The sequence below is a fragment of the Temnothorax longispinosus genome, chromosome 1, assembly GCF_030848805.1.
Source record: "Temnothorax longispinosus isolate EJ_2023e chromosome 1, Tlon_JGU_v1, whole genome shotgun sequence".
NCBI lineage: Eukaryota > Metazoa > Arthropoda > Insecta > Hymenoptera > Formicidae > Temnothorax > Temnothorax longispinosus.
This window is the reverse complement of record NC_092358.1, coordinates 28586610-28607354: the sequence shown is the minus strand read 5'-3', so window position 1 is coordinate 28607354 and position 20745 is coordinate 28586610. Positions and strand designations below refer to the sequence as shown.

Here is a 20745-nt window from a genome sequence, read left to right as displayed (position 1 = left end):
ATCTACGGTACGGCGCGCTGTCCGTCTCGCCTCGTCCCGGCCTATCCCGCGTTCCGTCATCTCCTGGGACCTGGGACTTGGGAGTTGCGGATCGGATGCGCGAGCCGTTATCGCAGCGGCGCGCCACGAGGTTATCGCTGACATTATGACCCGCGGTTGGTCCGTGCGTGAACGTGAACGCGTATCGCGAGATACGCGAGGGGCGACGGCGACGGCGTCGGTGGCGCGATAGAGGATTACGCACGCCGCGGCTGCTGCTGACGCGAGACGCGAGACGAGGCGTGGTGAGGTGAGGAGAGGTGAGGAACGCGAGCTGTCCGGCGAGGCCGCGACCCTGAGCCCGATACGAAGACGCGTGCACGAGTCCGCGCGGGTGGCGGTGGCGGTGGCGGTGGCGAACGCGAGATAGCCAGAGAGACGAGACAGCGAGAAAAAAGCTGCTGCTCGGCGATCGGCGACCGAGTGGTCGACGGACGAGTTTTCCGGCTGGGCGATCCTGCGAGGAGTGCGAAGTGCGAGAAAACTGCTGCAAGCTGCAAGCTGCAACTACGGTGACTACTTTGGCCGGCGCGGCGGCGGGAAGAGCGGCGGGCCGGACTGCTGCTATCGCTATCGCGGGCGATCCGTCGCGATCCGAAAGGTCGCGAGTTCACGCGTACCCTCCCCGGTCGTCCGGAGAATGACGATTCGGCGGTGCGTCTGACGCGGGCGACGCGGCGGCGGCTTCGGCTTCTCGGCGACCGCGGTACGTCCTCCCAGCCCCAGCTCCCAGTGCGTCGGAGGACAACGACGAGTCGCGATCGCCGATACGATCGGCTCGTACATCACGCTCGTGCGGAGTCGCGCGCGGACCTTGCGGCCTGCGTTAACGAACAGGAGTTCCCGAGCGGGTCCCGATACAGTGTGTGTGTGTGTGTGTGTGTGTGTGTGTATGTGTGCGTGCTGTTTGTGACAGATATACGGGCGTACGTTGCGTATACGGTGATATACGCTGTGTTATTCGTACGTACACGCGCGAGACCCAAGATGCCGCTCTTCGGGACTAGGAAGGACACGAACAAGAAGATCAAGAAGGACGAACGATGCCTCGAGGACAAGTACATCTTGAAGGAACTGCTGGGAACGTAAGTATGTCCCTGCACCTGCACTCCCTCCCCTTTCCTTCGACCCTCGACGCGGAGAAGCACCGAGGGAACCACGTTTCTAACACATGTTTCTCTTTTGTAGTAAAACAACCACCCGGCCTCTTTAGCGGGGGACGTTAATCGTCGGAGCGCGTATCGCGCCGCGCGACGCGACGTTTAACGATTGCCGGGCCAGGAATTTAGCGGATTAAACGTCCACGGATAAAAACACGTTTCCTTCGCGGATTAATTTGATACAGCGCTTCAACGGATATCCACGTTCCGGCCTAATCGCCATTTACGCTTATTAAAGAGCTAATAACAGACCGAGATCTCAATCTCGCGCGTTTTTCTCTGGTAGAAAACACGTCATTACGGGAATCCACGTCCGACGGAGCGTACACATACGCAAACAAATATAAAGTCGCGATATTTTTTCCGATAAAGATAAACGGCTATCTGTCCTCGTTATACGCGTACGTATATACATATATTTACGTCAAGTTCTCCTCTCCGAATAGAAAATCCAAGTTACATAACGTTGTAGCAGTATTATTTCCACTTTTGTTATGTTTCCTGCATTCCGTTTCGCGCAACGATGCCGTGATATTGCAAGACGTCGACACGTATATCTGCGCCTTATATCTTTTCCGTGATCGATTAAGCGTTTTAGCTTCGACACTTTCGCGCCCGCCACGCGTCGCATATGCGTTGACATCTCACGTCCTGGGTGTAACGGCGTGCCGATGAGAACAGTTATGTAATATCGGGACCGACCCATCAGAGAACGCGGAAGAATGTTGACACACGTTAACATTTTTCATTTTTTTTACAACGCTGGTAAAACGGACGACGCGAAATGACTTTTCATATCGAGGCGCGTAAGAGAAACGGTTCCGGTTTTACGTTGCAAAATGTACGACGCCGACGGTGAGAAAACGTGTTGGATGAAAATGAGCATCGTTTGAAATCCACGCGCAATATTGTTCTTCCTCGTTCCCGCGCATGTATTTACCCACAGCTTGCGTTCGATTATTTATTTTCCCCCGGTTGCAGGAACGCGATATGAGTAGTATGCATCTCGCGCGATCTCCCAGGATCATCTCCCGTCCGCTCTAAATCCGACGAAATATGACGCATATGAATACAGGATCCGACAGGCTGCCACCGCATGTCCCTTTAAACCGCAGCTTCCTCGCGTGGTTCTGGAATAGATTTCTGAATGAAAACGTCGGATTTTATAATGGCCTTTTTATTTTTAAATGAAACGATTAAATTAACGATTCAAGGTGAAGCGTGTCTCGCGACGTCGAGCTACGGTCGGAGAGAGGAAGAATGGAGATAATCTTATTTTGCGGCTGTGTGATTTTGAACGATCTTTACTTTTATACAACTTTTATCCAACACTCTTTATCTCTATTGCAGACCAACTTGTAAGAATCAGTAGACTACTGGAACGTGATTCGTCTTTTCGACGCGTTCGATAGGGAGAAACCGATATCAACGTGACCGGGGAACCGGCGCGGCGTGGCGATTGAAAAGGCGTCCGACTTTTGGACATTATATAATAGATGTGTAATGTCTTGGCCTTCGACACGAGTCTTCCACTTGATTTCGTTTACGTACAAACAACGAGACGCCCGCGTGCTAGATGGATAAATAAAAGTGGTCGCGATTTAATCTTTTTTTTTTTTGCGACATAACTTTCTTTCGCGCGTTGGACGCGCTTTTCATCATCAGAATACCTATCCCGCGAGCGGACGACTTTTGCGTCGACTTTTTTTCCTTTCCTTTTGCGACGTCGCGCGTAAAAAGATGTGTTTTCGAACGTCGCTTAGTATGCATTAAATCGCATTAAAATCTAATGTATATGCGTCCGTAACGGCACTTTGAACGTGGTTTCTTAAACGTGCAACATACATTTTACTCTGACCAAACTTGGCGATTGTTGACTAGATTGGGATCAGCGCCGGACAAGCGCGTTGAATAACGTAAAACATTTTTCCTCGTTGTTTTCTATATTCTCGCCCGTTATCTACGTCAACTTTTTTAAAAAAATGTTTAGAACGCGCGAGTCTCCTTGACACATTATTCTATAATTAAATCCATCAGTACTATTTGTCAATTATTGTGCCGTTTATGTAACAGTTTGCCAATGCATTGCAACATGACGAATATTTTATTGACCGAGGATATCAAACATGTAATACGATTTTATATTAAATGCAACGTTTCTATCATTTTCGTAAATTTCTAGACCGAGTATATTGACCTGCTTACAAAATCAAACATTTTTGTTTGACAGTAAATTACCAGATAATATGAACAAGGTCGGGAACGTGTTGAATATACGTATCATCAGTTTTATTTGTTTAAGAGAAAGCTAAAAATTTGTACATTTATTTAAAGAAATAGATTTTTAAATTTTTTATTAAAATTCTTGTTATATCGTTCCTACCTTTATGTAACAATACGTTGAAATTAAAATCATACTTGTTTTATTCACACGTTTTAAATTTGTTATTGAAAAACTAGAAAATATAAAATGTAAAATAAATGTAAAATAATTTTTTTTTTTTTTTTAAATAATACTTTTTTTTAATGCATTCTATGTATTTCAAAATATCCGTTATAACGTTTAACATGTGTATTTCATATAATACGTGTGTCGAAATTTATTATTTGTTGCTCATGTGTCTGAAAGCCAGCTTATTATAACTGGATAATTTTTTAATCTATAAAAAGAAATTAACCATTTAATTCCACGAATAATTTATACTATTAAAAAAAACATATACGGTCTCTGATAGTAATTAAATTTGCTTTTGACCGCGTGTGCTTAAATATCGTATTTTCCTTTGTTTAGGGGAGCATTCTCCGAAGTCAGGCTGGCAGAGAGTAAAGATAAGCCGGGTCAAATGTTTGCAGTGAAGATCATCGACAAGAAGGCGCTAAAGGGCAAGGAAGATTCGTTAGATAACGAAATCAAAGTTCTGCGAAGGTAGGACGCAAAGCGATTCTGAGAGCTGGGACATGTGTATTTTCGATAGATTTATTTTTTTGTTCACCAGAAACTGTAAGTTTCCTTATTTATAGTATACATAGTTTTGCCTCTTTATATTTAGGTATATATTTGGAAAACTGATAATTTTGAGTAATAAAAGTACCAGTTCTCTATTATCGCTGGAATCGACCTCGATATATATACTTGTACGCATGCTTCTCTTTAACAAACATTCTTCATCTCGTAAGAATCATATTATTCTTTGAGTATCACATCCCCCTTGTAGCTTTGAGTATATCAAATAGATTCATATACCATATGGCATCGCAAGTGTAAGGCTAAAAGGTGTCATCGAATGTTGATTTTTGCTTTTTTCGGAGTTATTTTGTAAACCATAAATTGTCCGATATCTATTCGATTACATTGATCGTGTGGGACAAGTATATTACGAGCTAATCTATAAGCTGTCCAATCATTGTGCTTTCTCACTTACACGATGTTACCATGGTGAAGCTCAACTCACATAACGTACTCTCGGAAAGATCCTTTTTGTTTCCGAGGAGCGCTGTGATATGGCACTTGGGAGTGAGCTCTGATGGCTGTCGTCTGTCCTTCTATTATCTTTGATGTTGTATGCAAATAATGTGCCTCATATATATATATAAGCGTATATTGTCTCGATGCTGTTAAACATATCCCAGACATAATGCAGACTCAGAAGTCTTCTGTTATAATTCTTTATCTTTGTGGATATATGTATTTACAATGTTTCTTTCAACACTTTGGCTGGATACGTGGATACTTTTCGATGTTTATTAGCATTGAGCTCTTTCTGTTGTCCTTGATCTATTTTATTGCGACTTATATATCAGCTAAATCGAGACATGCTAAAAGAGTTGCCAGTAATTACAAAGAAAGATCGATGCTTAAGAATCCTGTATCGTTACGTTATCATTTATTGATCAACACTGCAGGAGTACAAGGTGCTACATCATACATGTATCATACATATACATCACACATACACGCGTACATATATTGTTCCGAGTTTTATAACTGAAAAGTTACTCTATACATCATGTTAAACGCACCAACATCGCGAAGCCGCAAAATATACATTATAACGGCAAGGTTGATGCTTTCTCTTAAATATAACGGATGTGAAACTTGGTATAAAAAATTCAATTTATGCTATGAAAAGAAGAAATACTGCATGCATATACGTGGAAATTCATCAACATCGATCGCACACTTGATAATAGGTGTGTCGAAGGTAAAGATACATCTATTTTCATAACCACTACCACCTGCCTTTCGCGACAACGCGACACTAACTCTGCTGCACCGTGTTGTCTGTATAACTATACGTCAATTTATATCACACAAATCCATCTTTTATACATCACGCTGGGAGAGAACGGAGCTCGTCAATGGTAAAGAGTATAGAGTCAGAGACACTTCCGCGCGATCGTAAGCGATCAGCTGCTCCCGATGTAATATTATGTAATTGTGTATGGTATTTTTTATTATACTTCGTAGGTTCAGTGAAAGTGCGACACCACAGAGTGGTGGCGGATCACTCACATCGGATAGTAGTGGCGAAAAGAGATGGTAAGTGCGGGCTCCAGAGTATGGGCACCAGCTACCTATACCGCTCTCAGTATATTCTGTATCACTCGACGAGATATGCCATACATTTTTACATTTCAGATTATGTATTGTTATATATATATATATATATATATATATATATATAAACAAACACAATCTGTGCACGATCTGTGCACGTTCATCACGACGTAGAACACAGTTTTGGTATCCTTGTACTTGCCACCTTTCGTTAAGCGAGGATCTACTGCGAACAGATGAAAGAAGAATTTGCAAGTCTCCTCCATGTCTCTCGGGATAATTTTACGCGGAAGAGATAAACGTTGCTGCAAAGCGCCTCTGTCAGAATGCCGGTTTTACTCGTGCTACGGTATCGAATAAAACCACTTTGTGGCATTTTTCTTCTTTATGCAAAACGTACTCGAAAATAAAAACGGGACGTGCGAATGCTTCTTTTTTTTCCAACTGCACATGCAATTTTCTGTGTGAGCTTACAATCACGTCGTAAAAGTGAACGACTCTTTAAGTGAGAATACGATATGAATTGACGATAAATAAATTTGACGACAGCCGTTAGATAATACTGCTCTAATCACAGAGTGGAATCTGATTTCGCGCGATAAGAATCGAGAGACTTGTTCATCTCGTAATATCGGTATTTAGATAAAGATTTCGTTCAGAAAAAAGTGACAGTGCGTTTACATTGACATCGCGATAACAAGATATTATTCATGTTATGACGGCATGACAGCGCAATTTATGAGAAACATTTATCACATCGCAGGCATGCAGAAAATTTCAAATTTATTTCAATTATGCTTTTAAATTTTGTTTGTACGTTCTACAGCATACATAATTTCGTTTGTGTATTTATTTCATATCAAAAGTCATACAAAAGTATAAAATATTAGTAGAAAAAGATTTGTATATAATACATTAAAAAGTGAATGAATAAGATTGTAATCTGATAATTTTTTTAAATTTCAATCCAAAACTGTGTTACTTTACGTATCATAAGACGTGTTTTCTATTAAAGAAATAACGTAAGGTGCCTCATGAAAGAACGGATAAAATGTTCCACGTATCGCGAACAATCGTATCATGTACAATTTTATAAACGTGATTGCTGATTAGAAAAAGTAATGTCGCAAAAATTTGTTTGTTTATGTGATCGACAACTCATGCATAGAACAAATTTAAAAAAAGCATTAGACATTTTTATACTTATTTAGCTATTTATCCAAGGAATGGCAAGCTAAAACATTTGATTTTTTTTTTCTTTAAAACGTATTGTGTTCGCATTTATATCTACGTTGATTAATTACTGCTTGATGCATCGAAATAATCTTTTTTTTTTTCCATTGATTAACACAAGTAGTTGATAATAAACCTTCTTACGATTGTGTAAATTTAATTGTAGGCACTATATAAAAGATGATACACGGCGTTACATTTAAAACACTACTTGTTTATTTATCATCAGATTGTCTTTATTGTAGGTTCTACAAAAATCACAAGTAGATTGCTGCATATAAATCAGAATAAATGCGCCGCGCTCTTTACGAGGAAGAAAAAAATCGCCTTATATAATAACATAAATACTTCACGCTTATATATCCCATCAATGAAAAAAAAACTTGCACATATCCACGTGCTGACTCATACGATACGATGCTCTCTAGCGTTCTTAGTGACTCGATATATGCGACAGATTTGAGCACGTACGTTGCATACGGAAGCTCGTATCTTAACGAGCTAGCTGTTTAATGAACACATTTTCTCAAGGTAATATAACGTGAAATATGTACAAGAGATAATGAAGTAAATATTCGAGCTTCACGAGAAAACAATGTGGGATAAGCTAAGTTGAGCAAAGGTTGTTACTGCGTAGAGTCATTATGAGATAATTGCGACTTGGAGAGAAAACCTCTTCCCTCTTATTCACTCATATTCACTAGACGTTAAATTGCTACGTTGACGTACTTGATTACATAACACGTTGCAAATGCAGTTTGAATAGTTAATGGGCAATCCCTTATATCCCTTTTAGATCCTTGTACATATTTGGTAGATATTGCTTTGTTGCTATTGAGTAATACTTGGTAAATAGTTATCTCTACGTGGATGTGATTGTCCCTATTTAAACAACAATCTGTGTGCCAAGTTCAAGATACAACTTTAGCAAATAGCATGTTTTATTAATATATATATATATATATATATATATATATATATATACATATATATATATATGCAATTGCAATTAATATTGAGCTAATTTTGCATTGCTACTTAATGTTCTTTACCATGTTCAAGTTCATTACGATTTTAGTTTAGAAGTTCCAAGATTGTTAATTATATATGTGTAATATGTAAAAATTTATCAATCATAAAACAGCGAATATATTTACATATTAATTAATTATATACAAGTTGAGTCGATTATATACATTTTGAATAATGTTGTATATAGTTTTGTATCTGTATCTCGAAAAATGAGAATAGAGTATTTTAATTATTTGATATTTGATAATACTCACAAAGGGAGCGTTAATCTTTTTTCAAATTTTCAATGTTACTAAACGATTTAAATTCTCATCATTAAATTATAATTTCTGCATATTGGTCTTTCTCAAGATATAGATATGGGATACGCATAATGTGTTGATATATACAATTTATTACAGCCATCTATAAATTAAAAATTGCCAAATTCTTGTCCTTTGATTAACTTTTATCTCATTTTTATCTTACATTCTTTTAGAGAAAGACATTAAACGGTATAAAGTAAACAATATAAAGTGGAACAAACGTGACTTTAACTCTATTTATTATACAGTAAAGATTATTCTGATATACGGCATATTAATAAAAATCATTGAATCAATTCTTGTTGTAAACGTAATAATAGCTTTAAATTAGAAAAAGAAAACATGATGTTATTCCAGGCTAACCCACCCCAATATCGTTCAATTGCTGGAGACGTTCGAGGACAAGCACAAAGTCTACTTAATTATGGAGCTGTGAGTACGGCGTATTTCTACTATTCCTTGATATAATATATAATATCAAAGACATCTGAGATACTGAAAAGGTGAATACTACAAATTATATAGGGTTACTGGCGGAGAGCTGTTCGACAGAATCGTCGAAAAAGGCTCGTACACAGAAAAGGACGCATCCGGTTTAATAAGACAAGTGCTCGAGGCGGTAGACTATATGCACGAACAGGGTGTCGTTCACAGAGATCTCAAGCCGGAGAATCTCCTGTATTATAGTCAGGACGAGAATAGCAAAATCATGATCAGCGATTTCGGCCTATCGAAGATGGAAGATTCTGGGATTATGGCGACCGCTTGCGGCACGCCGGGATACGTCGGTGAGTTTTTAGTGCGAATAAAGGGAATAAAGAAAAAAAAAAAATAGAGACGGCGTTCAAGCATCGATGATCAAACGTTCACTATTTCGATGATCCACAGCACCCGAGGTTCTGGCGCAGAAACCGTACGGCAAAGCGGTGGATGTGTGGAGTATAGGGGTCATCTCGTACATCCTCCTGTGCGGATATCCTCCGTTTTACGACGAGAATGACGCCAATCTGTTCGCACAAATTCTGAGAGGTAATAAAATGAATTTTCAAACAGCGGTTTGCGCTTGCGATAAAGCTTAATGCGGTGTTACGGCGGTTTAGTCACTAGTTTTAGGATCGATAATCGCATACGAGAGACTTGATAAACTAATTGGATTTATAAAATATTAAGGGGGAATATACACCTAGAAACGAAAAAAAAATGTAATTTTCCTCGACCCGACAATTCCAATAGTTACCCTGAAAAAAATTCCCGAAAATTACCTTTTTTTTTCGTTTCTATAGGTGTATATTCTCCCTTAAATAAATTTCAAGTTTCGCATTTTCAAGATATATTATTCTAGATTTTCTCTACAATATACGCTAATAATAAATAAGCAATTAATTTAACGCAAACAACGTACGTTATAGAAAAATAAGAGTATACGGTGAATAGCAGTATTGTTTATTTTAATTTTTAGATGCTAGAGCATTCGCTTGGTTTAGGATATTATCTTTCGCGAAGGTTTATTTAAATATTTTTTTTAATGCGCGAATGTGTGGTCGAAATAATTATAACGAACGTGATTACTATGTGCATAAGCTACTTAGCAAAGAGCTAACAAGATTATTGCAGGTGAATTTGAATTTGATTCACCGTACTGGGATGATATCAGTGCTTCTGCGAAGGATTTTATTGGAAAGCTGATGTGCGTCAATGTCGAGGAACGTTACACGTGCAAACAGGCTCTTGCACATCCCTGGTAAGAATCTTTAGAATTTCGTCAGAATGAAAATTACCGAAAGGATTTATTTTGAATATTTGCATATTAATGTAGCAGTAATAATAAAATTCTGTAATAGTCGAGTTATTTTGCAAACGCATAACAACAAGGATATGCAAAGAGAGCTTTAAACATAAACTTTAATGTATCTCTGTATCTTAAAGTTGCATGGATATTGCAGAAACTGAATTTGTTAATAAAATAAGATATATGTTGTATGTGTGTGTATATATTGTATTATATATGGACTAAGTAAGTAGATGATACACATATCTTTTGAATATATAATATAGGTACATGTTATCCCTGTTTGTGTTTAAAGAATAGAGTAATTCAATGATCATGATTATATCAAAGAATAATGACATGCTCTGTAAAATCAAATAATTTATAACAATTTAACAAAATGTGAACACGTGGACAGACTTACTGATAGTTTTAAATTACATCGTTATATGGCGCACTGAGCTCGTTATTACGCATCGTTTTAAAATACTTTTACATTCATTTTTTTTTACATACACGCACATACTTAACTATTCATGCGTAATATAAACAACTAAACATCCATAGCACATGAATGATCTATAGCACGTTGTAATACAATATTAATATTTTCAGGATTTCTGGCAACGCGGCTAGCAATAAAAACATCCATAGTACTGTATCCGAACAACTTAAAAAGAACTTTGCCAAGTCGAAATGGAAGGTTGGTATCGCCGGTTGATTAGCACGCTATTAATTGTCTATGTGTCTTTGCTCACCAAAAATGTCTCTTTCTTGTATCATGATTGCAGCAAGCGTACCACGCAGCCACGGTTATACGTCAGATGCAACGGCTGGCGCTAAACAGCGGTCAGCAACAGCAGCAACAGCAGCAGCAGCAGCAGCAGGAGGGTACAGGCTCCAGCGGCAACCCTACGCAATATCCAGAGCACGCGCAGGTCAGCTGCAACCAGCACACGGGACCGCTGGGACCGCCACCCTCGAGCAATCTCAGCAATTGAAGCAGACACGCGAGTCCGTGCTCACCGTGTCAAGCCTGATGTTTACGAATCTCACTTCTCACTCCATTCCAATCACTCCCGCCAACTATACTCGCCGCCGCTATACATGTGCAACAAACGCTTCAAGCTGTGGGGCAGATAACGCACCGCTCTGTCCACTCTCTTTCAGGACAATGTGTCGCAACTTGGGAAGCAACGGAAGCATAAGAAGAGCTGAGCCTAAGCACCACTAGAGTCACGTGCGCGCACGCGAAGGGCAACGTACCATGCGACATAGCCGTCGCTTTCAAGCTACAAGAGCGAGGGGGATAGATTAGAGCCAATTTGCTTCGCGCCAGTGACGCGTACACATACACGTATACATATATACATGTACACGCAGAAACACATTTACCATCGAAAGGCGTAAACTACAATTCGCTTTGGCTGGTCCATGCGATACAATTTGGACTTGTACCTTCTTCTATAGCAGTGTGACAGTTACATTTGCAGGCTTCATTCTTATGATTTACGACGTTTCTTATGTTACACACGCATAAGCAATAGCTTGTAGCAGTTTGCAGAATACTTTTCGCATCGATCTGATAACAGGATTAAGAGGCGGTTACATCTCTAGAGATAAGACTTGAAGAACGTGTGCCGCGATCATGCCTGCGCACTTTGTTAGATCGAATCCGTTCTATATATACATATATATAATAAAGTATATATAGATATATACATATAAATATATGCATTACGCGAACAGTACAACGACAAGTTTTTATATTTTATAAAATTCGGTGTAATAAGTAGCAGCGCGGCTATTTGATACAATTCTGTGCAGCATAGAGACCCAGGTACCGTTAGACACGGATGAATATGATTCCATGTTACGGTTCCTATGTAATTCGATCCTCGCAAGCCGTAACATACACCTTGGTACGATATAGAATATTCCCTATCTACTTACAGAAGTCGAGTTGGACTTTTCAGTCAGTAATCCGCAAAAAGTTACTATCAAAACGCAGACGATATCGAGAGTGGTCGCTTAATGCACAGAGACGTAGCCTGATCTGTTTTTTCTCTCTCTTTCTCTCTCTCTCTCTCTCTCTCTCTCTCTCTCTCTCTCTCTGTCTGTCTTTTATCTTATTTTATTGACGCATGTTTCTGTATTTTTTTTGATAACTGAGACATGCCCCCGCTTATGTAAATGCTTACACAGCAGACACTTGTGTACACGGTGCTATTTTACTGCACAAAATGTATCCTGTATGTATATTTCTCTCTTTTAACATATACGTAGTGATATTATATTAATCCAAGACCCTGAATGGGATCTGCTAAGCTAGCTTGACACTTGAAAACATATATATGTACATTATTCTGCTAACATTAATATATATAGCACTACTATACTTTTTATTTCTACAAAATAAAAGATGTACATAATGCACAAATTCGCATCTAAACTCACATAGACTATCTTGCGTGCCTGATTTTAAGATATAGACATGAGGAATAATTCTGTAAAGTTACTATTGCAACGCGATCTTAATTATTTTCATATATGCGTAAAGGTATTCCATTGCTGTTACACTTTATGTCTCGATTTAACGGTTATGATATTTCGTATCAATGGCTGATGTATATTTTATATATATACTTAATTTTTTACAGTTTTTTATTAAGAAAAATACTATACGTAAAGAAAAAGTAATATTATTTTTTAAAAATCGGTGTGTGTGCCATATACATGGTTACTGTACGATAGAGGCACGCTAGACAGACAATGGAGAACCGAGATAATTAATTTTACGCTTGTATCGTTTTATCTTTAAGGCGCAAGAAGGAAATCGGCTCGAAAGTGCAATTTATTCCTAGCACCGATTTATACACAGCGCGAGTATTTGTCCTCGTTAATATATGAGTCAATGAGAGATGAAAGAAAATGTTACTTAATGATCCTCTGACTTGTTTGTCTTTATTATTATTTTCACGTGACGTCAGCAGAAATGCAGTAAAAAATTTGCACTTTTTACGATGATAATTTTACCTTATCAAGACTGGTAGAACAGAAGATTGATTTGTTTGTATTCGTACGAAATATAAATATGTACAGTTGTTATTCGAGTTCGGACGAGAGTTTCGTGCCTTTACATCGTTATCGAAGTGAATGCACGAAGTTCATTAAAAACCACGCCTTAATCAAAATATATTTTGAACGCGTGTCCCGTTGTGGAACGGCGTGCGATTGCTGGAATGAATATCATAATTAAATTTGATAAACTGATGCCGAGGCACGCAACTGAACAATGTAAAACTACTGTTTAATCGCGAAACTAAGTTATCTTTTGCGAGACATATCCACGAGTAAATTCAGAGACCGACTAGCGATTTCTGTGTTTTATAGTCAGTTGAAAGTAGACATTCTTGTGGCTCTCGTTGAAAGGTCCGAGCACCGAAAAGATAAAAATGAAAAAAAAAATGAAAAAAAAAAAAGAACGCTACGTGCACTTTACCGAGCAGGCATCTCTGTTGTTACAGTGTATTCTCTCTTTCTCTTCGAATTAAGCTATATAATAATCTCTCGGCATTATCATGTTAGGCATCCGTCCGTACAGCGGGCACTTGTCGATGTAAGAGTATAATATAGAGAATTATAGAGAGAGAAGAGCATGTGTGCGACCGCGGCGAGATGATCGCACCTTGGGGATGCGTTGGAGAACCGTGCTCTGTATAGTGGAGTTTCGTCCATTCGAAAGATCCTGGTTTTGACTTTGAACGAGCTTTTTTTTGCCAAGGAAAAGACGCGGAACGCCGATTAAAAAAGTTCGAGATTAGACCTCGTACTTTTTACTTTGGTGTCTGAGTCTCGTGTTCTCGATCGCAGCCCTAAAACAACTCCACGAACGACGGACACTACTTTATGGCCGTAGATCAAGTTTACTGGTAACGCGATAAAGCACATAAGTAAATGACGTTCACGATTACCGTTAATTATACGCTTCTCCAAGTACCTCGGGTACGGTTAATTCACTGAACTATTATTGGTGTCTTTCATTGTATAAATTGACTTCTGAAGTGCCTTGGATGACATGATGATGGTACATTACCATACGTGCCATTAGTAGAAACTTTCGTAGGTGCTTATCACAGAACGTGTTCGAATATCCGTTGTGTTGCGCGAGACAAGTTTCTTTGATTAGGACTCGTAGATTTTTCAGGTGCTCAAGTCGACGTACTTGTAAGAGATCTACGTACAGCGATCCACGATGCAACGTAGCTAGTGTGTGTATGTGTGCGCGAAGGATTGAAAATTGCCGCGCGCACGCCGTACGTATTTTTCTCATCGGTACGATGTTTCGATAGATAATATATATTATTTTGACCGTGCAGTTGTAGTTCGAGTAAACACACACTCCTTGCGTTCTTTCGATTCCAGTGCTAAAGTGCTTCGCATGTAATCAACATCATGTCATCTAATAAGAGAGATTCGCTAGGAAACATTCGTTTTACGTTAATAAAACGCGCGCGTTGTGATGGCTCTGCGATGAAAATTCTAAAGAAAAGTAGAAAAAAAATGAAAAAAAAAAAAAAAGAAAAGAAAACGGGAGATTCAGAGACGGAGCTTTAGCTTGTATTCAAAGTACCGTGCCACGTGAACAAACACATATCGGCAGGAATACTGTAAATGTGATGTAAAGATAAGCTGATTCTAAGTATAGCGACGAGAACGACGTGTTAGTGAAATCTCATCTATAGGAAATAAAAAATATGTAAAGGCCACGCTGACTGCTGTGTGCATAGAGAGCGAGAAAGAGAACGCGAGAAGTAGCGTGATGATGCAGGACGCGGTCAAAGGTCCCCCTCGAGGTTCTCTTCAGCCGGATCCTTTGACCGCGGTGTGCGTATATTATTACCGAGATATTTCGAATATTATCTAGAAGGCGAGCGTCGCACCTCGTGCTTGTAACGCGCGCGGTGCGTTAACGCCCGACACACACTTAATCTTCCTACTCATCTACTGTATTTTTCTCATTGTACAAGGCTTGCGATCGTTACGCTAGGAAACGCAAACACACATCGGGAATTTATTCGGCGCTCGTCACCCGGAGGAGACGACGTTTGCCATCTTATTATCGCAAAGAGAAGTTACGAAGTGCAGAAGAAACTCTCTATACTGTAATAAATATGATACGCGAGACGATTCGCGCGAGTGACCGTTGCCACCGCGCGCTCGACGCCGTAAAGAGAATAATCAGAATAAAGATAAAATAGTTTACAATGTGCCAATGTTTACGATGTCCTTTCGGTGATGTTGGACGCGACGACAGCTTATTATCTCTTCGTTACGCTCGATTCGGCGATATTACGCATCTCACTGTCCTATCGGGCTCTGCGACCCCTGAAAGCTTAACTCTGTAATATAGCTCATGTTCTTTACATATTGCGGCCTACGTCTGAGAGAGCGTGTATTTGAGAAAATGAGAGATACACAGGGGAGAGAGTAAATCCTATTTTACATGTTACCTGAAATGCTGCTCTTTTTTGAAAATGTACATTTTCCGTTAAACGAAAATCCACGCCGACGGAGGTCGGAAGCTATATTCTTTTCGGGAAGAAGAACGATTGGCCTTACGAATGATTAACGATCGATATACATATTTTGAGAGGTAGAATCTCAAGTACTACAGCGAACGGCGCATTAAATGTGCGACTTGATTTTGTTTATTTGACCTCATTTAATTGACGATTATATGCGTGATCATGCGGTTGCACAAAGCAGGGCGCTATTTTTTGTACGAGTTGCTTATATAAAATTAGAAAAGGGAAAGAATGTCGCATGTGTGTGCACGATACACGTCGAAGTACTTTAGAAAGACTGCTATTTCTACCATCAATGACGTGGGGGACAGTAGGTACGACGGGATCTGTTGATTCCTCTTTATACGACGTGTCTTTCACACGCGTGTATACTCGCCATTAGCAAGCACAATAATTTCTTTTTTCTTTCGATGACGATCAAAGTCTTTGAATATCATTCGTTGACTTTTATTTGTATAGATATAATATACCGCGTTAATCACATTTAAGAGCGTCAAGTTCCACGCTGATACACCAAGAAATATTTTGTTAATGAACGTGAATTCAATTTAAGAAGGCGTGGCAATGATAGGAAGCGGTACGAACATTGTTTATAATGGTAGTTAATTGAGGATGTGATAAAATAATAAATGATATTTAATTCTTGACTCAACAGCCATTTATTACACAACTCCTTTCCAAAAGAGGATGCTGTTATTTTTCTTCGCTGATATTGTTTATAAAAATTGATATTTGGTGCCTATGTTTATACATATACATATAAGCTCTGTTATTTGTACATTTTATTTAAATGCGTCAACAAGAATGTTACGTGTCTTATGCTTCGTTATTTTTTACAAAAAAAATGTACGAGTTTCATGTCATTCACGATCACACAAATAATAATACGTTTCGTTAAACGTACATACATATAAAACGGCTGCCTTTAGAACACCCTATATTAGCAAGATTTATCATCTTTCGCTTCTCATTCACATGCGACAAACATCACAAATTTAATTCTCACCGCAACAGAATGAATACGTGCGGAGAGAAATTTCAAGTATGATATAAACATTAAAATCTTACAAAGCAGAATTTCATAATACATCATATATGATATATATTTAGCTGCTCATTAAACACGTCTGATCTTTTCACATTACGACGAAAATATTCCGCGTAGCGCGATTACTTTTACACAATTACTTGTTTGATTTTTATTATTTTATTTAAGAATAATCACACGCGTGCGCTAGTACAGAATATCGCGAGCGATCTTGCGATGCTGCACGTCCTCAACTACTTCATATGGAGAGCCGATGGACAAAACACAATCCGATGATCAACTTTTAACGTCGCACACAGCACGGATACGAATATTTATAATTTTCAAGTATTATTATATGCATAACAATTCACGTTGCAATGATACATGATTAAATTTCGTGATTGAACTTTATACTAAAGTCGAGACTTTTTGTGGACCTTGTAAAATTCGAGTCGGTATAACACACGATAATATTCCGGTGATTCGATATATCACGCCCCTTCATTAAGAATCCATCGTGAGAACGTATTCGGATAGAATCGAAATTTTGCGAAAGGCGAACCAACTAATTTCGGAGATCGATTATCGAGATGCAGTAAACATTAAAATTAATATCAACGTAAAATATATTATTACAATTTTTTATCAATATCAATGATACTATATATCAATGATCATCGCGTGATTTACGTCAATTCCAGCCATATACCGAATCTTAACGCGATCACTTGACAAATATTTGATCGGTTGTACACAGCCGTTTTGATGTCACGTGTCCAGTTTATACCTATTCAACTCTGACTGTGGTGATTCAAATAAACTGTGTATCTGATATACACCGTTCACTGAAATTTTACGCATTTTATCCGTTATGACATGATATCTTTTTGTCAACACTAATATCTGGGCCTTAGAGCGACCGGATTATGTTACTTAGGCAGATCGTGGCAATTACGAGTATCATTCGTCGAACGCGTTTAACGCCTCCCGCAGTTTATCGACTATTTTCTGATAGAAGGCGATCTGTTCCGTGAGATGCGTCCTTACGGCCTTATTTATATGCACTTCCCGTTCCGTCTGGAAATGAGTCTCCTCGGCGATCAGTGCGCGAGCTATCACGTCAGTTCGATGGGAGAGCTCGCGTAATTGCTGTGGCTCCATTTTATGCTCACTGACCAGTCGCTCGCAATCTCTTCGTTTTTGCATGGCGCTCTGCAAAAGAACAAGAAACACGAACGCCGTGAAAATTAATTTGTTTAGATAACGTTACGTACGTCACGCCGCGACACCGCGAAATACCTTATGAATGCTGGTGACGTCGGGAAAACTGCTAATAATACCGCGATAAATGTGAAACTTATCAGATAACGGTTCCCAATCGAACTTTGGCTGTTCCTCAAACAGCCTGCCGATATCGTTGTAAGCGTCGCCGGTTGCCTTCAACGCGCGCGTCAACCTCCCGCGACCGTTGTCATCCGCCTCCAGAGCGTGGCTGAGCGACGCGAACGATTGACCGATCTTTTGGAATTCCCTTTTGTACAGAACCTGGTGTTTCTTCGCTTGATCGACCGCCATGGCCATGAAGTTCTTCACCACCGGATCCAGACCGCTGATAAATCTAACGAAGGCATCGGTCTGAATCTCCATTTTTATGACGTCCAGTGGCGTGTCCGGACACTGAATGGCCGTGAAGTAATTCACGCCCAGCAGCTCGTCCTTCTCCGCCTGTCGTTTCCCTGCCTTCCATCGCTTCTCGTCCGTGCAGGTGATAAAGTGCTCCCAGACACGACTGCGCGACAGAACGGGATGTCGACACACGTAGTCCACAAACTCCTGCAGTTGCGTACGTCGATGCTCGATAAACGCGTCCTCGTAGCGCCCGGATATCTGCTTATCGGGCAGAGGCGGGATCGGGACGAAGCAATACTTTTCCTCTAAGCGTTCGTGCAGCCAATCGAAATGCTTGTACCTTCTCGAGACTTGTATATTATTGAACTGCAATGTACGTATTATGTTAATATTCGAGATAGATATTCAATCAACACAGACGAGAAAAAGAAAATGTAACACGTTCTGTTTACCGTAGGAGTCAATTGATAGACAATGAAACTCTTGAGACCCTTCAGCTTAGATTCCTTCTTGGGCGACGTGACGACGCACGTGTAGGACTCCCCAGTCGGCAGCCACGTGCACCGACCGCCCTCTCCTTCCTCTATAAAGATCTTTTCGCTCTCAGGCACAGTCACCATTCTGACGCCCAGCAGGAAACTATCTTCTCCCGACTTGATCAGCGTGGAAAACTTGTTGTTTTTCTTTGGTACGTTGGGTATAGGTCTCTCTGGTATCACAGAATGTATAGTATGCATCGACACTTGATCGCCGTAGTCGCCAGCGTTATTCTGCTGCGACAGTGGCACAGGCTGTGGCTGCTGCTGCTGCGTGGGCGGAACGTAAGCCTGCGTCTGTCCAACTTCGGAATCGTCGTCCCAGTCATCGTCCCAATAATCTCCCGAGCTTTGTTGGGACGATGTCATAGTATCTATACACACATACACACACATATATATATATATATATATATATATATATATATATAAAGCACGTCACGTATACAGATATCGACATTACGTAATTTTCCAAAAGCAAGCTTATCTTTTATCAGATAATCGTATTAACATACGGCGAAAATAGATAGTGTAGCATTGGATATCACGTTCAAAATGTATACGTAAATTCTCCTAAATAAAATAAACAACCGCACGTACTGGAGGACGGCGCGGCTTGGTCGACCACTTGGACGTACGCCGCCGGGAACAGTCCCGATTGTCCGGTCTGATTAAATCCCTCACACCAGCCATCTCCCACGTTGTCTCGTATGACAGTCAGAAGCTCGCCGGCGGTGATCGACAGTTCCGCCGTGCCCGACTCGCCCGTGAAGTCGTACAGCGCTCTCACCTGCGAAGAGAAAAAGCGAGAGGAGTAGAAGCGGACAAAGAGTCGTCTCGTGCTAACAACAGAGTGAGTCATAGCGAGAGCGGAGTTGATCGAACTCGGTAAACGTGGCTCTCTCTCTCTCTCTCTCTCCCTCGCGAGGCTTCTCCCCACGCGTACCTGGTGGTTCTCCATCGTGCGAGATTCGCGCGCGCGTGGCCCGGACCCGGACGCGTCCCGGTCGCCGAGAGAGATATTCAAACACCGCCGAGATGCTGCGCCCGGTCACCGTCCCACTCCTCGCCACCCGCCGTCACGAGCCGTCTGACATTTGCGCGCTCGCACCTCGCCTGCACCTTCGCTCGCGTATACCCGGCGTACACCCGCGTGCGCCGCGAGCGACGAGCTGGGGATGACTGTACCACCGCTGCTGAGACCGCCGAGAGTCAACCGAAAGTGACAGCGCCTGACAGCCCGCCGCCGCCGCCGCCGCCTCTTAATTGCACCACCTACATATCCCCTCCCTTCGTCCGACCGTCCTCGCGCCTCGCGCGAATCTCGCACTCGCAATTTTATCTCTTTCCGTTTCCTCCCGACGGAGCTACGGATCCGTTTCTTGATTGCGTTTACCCGGTTCACCGCCGTTTTCCCCTCGCTCCTTTGTCTCTTTTCAAAACGTGAAATGAAATCACCCGGCTGGAAATATATATCTATTTCATTTCGAGTATCTATACGTTATTTCGTGGATACGGAAAGGTGTAGCAAAAAGGGCGGCCGAGTTATCACGCGCTCGCGTTCACCATCGTCGACAGGAGCGGGGGACCGATCGTGCCCCGGAGCCGGAGGCAGATCGCAGCTGATCGAACATGACGAATGACGATGACAGCGGATGACGGCACGATCGACAACTCGGTGATTTGTCGCGCGCGAGCGCGAGCGAAGGCAAGCGAAGGTTAGAGAAATCGAGAACCGGCCACCGCGCGGATCCGCCTTGCTCGGCTGCAAACAACCGCAAACACGGACCAAAAACCCTTCGAAACTTTTGGCCAAGATTATACAACGACGCAGCCACGCGAATAACGAGAGGCGGAGGCGGAAGAT

At 40.9% G+C, this 20745-nt stretch overlaps 2 protein-coding genes across 6 annotated transcripts; one reads left to right on the top strand and one right to left on the bottom strand.

The window, feature by feature from the left end:
* The first annotated feature begins 63 nt into the window (after positions 1-63).
* Positions 64-16330, top strand: Camki (Calcium/calmodulin-dependent protein kinase I). Of its 5 annotated transcripts, XM_071796414.1 has the most exons (10): positions 79-1124; positions 1228-1600; positions 3991-4125; positions 5668-5739; positions 8685-8759; positions 8853-9115; positions 9216-9356; positions 9942-10068; positions 10711-10798; positions 10887-16330. In XM_071796414.1, the coding sequence occupies exons 3-10, from the start codon at positions 4043-4045 to the stop codon at positions 11094-11096; spliced, it is 1059 nt and encodes a 352-aa protein (XP_071652515.1). In that variant the 5' UTR covers positions 79-1124; positions 1228-1600; positions 3991-4042; the 3' UTR covers positions 11097-16330. The 5 variants fall into 5 exon arrangements, with proteins under 5 accessions (XP_071652504.1, XP_071652499.1, XP_071652515.1 ...); XM_071796398.1 differs by lacking the exon at positions 1228-1600 and having other exon boundaries at positions 73-1124; XM_071796411.1 differs by lacking the exons at positions 79-1124; positions 1228-1600 and adding an exon at positions 2561-3115.
* Positions 16319-20697, bottom strand: Sh3px1 (sorting nexin 33-like protein SH3PX1). The gene is made up of 5 exons (XM_071796300.1): positions 19825-20697; positions 19479-19668; positions 18795-19252; positions 18013-18708; positions 16319-17925 (listed from the first exon to the last, which is right to left on the bottom strand). Exons 1-5 carry the CDS (start codon positions 19837-19839, stop codon positions 17674-17676), a joined length of 1611 nt encoding a protein of 536 aa, XP_071652401.1. The 5' UTR covers positions 19840-20697; the 3' UTR covers positions 16319-17673.
* Between the last annotated feature and the right edge of the window lie 48 nt (positions 20698-20745).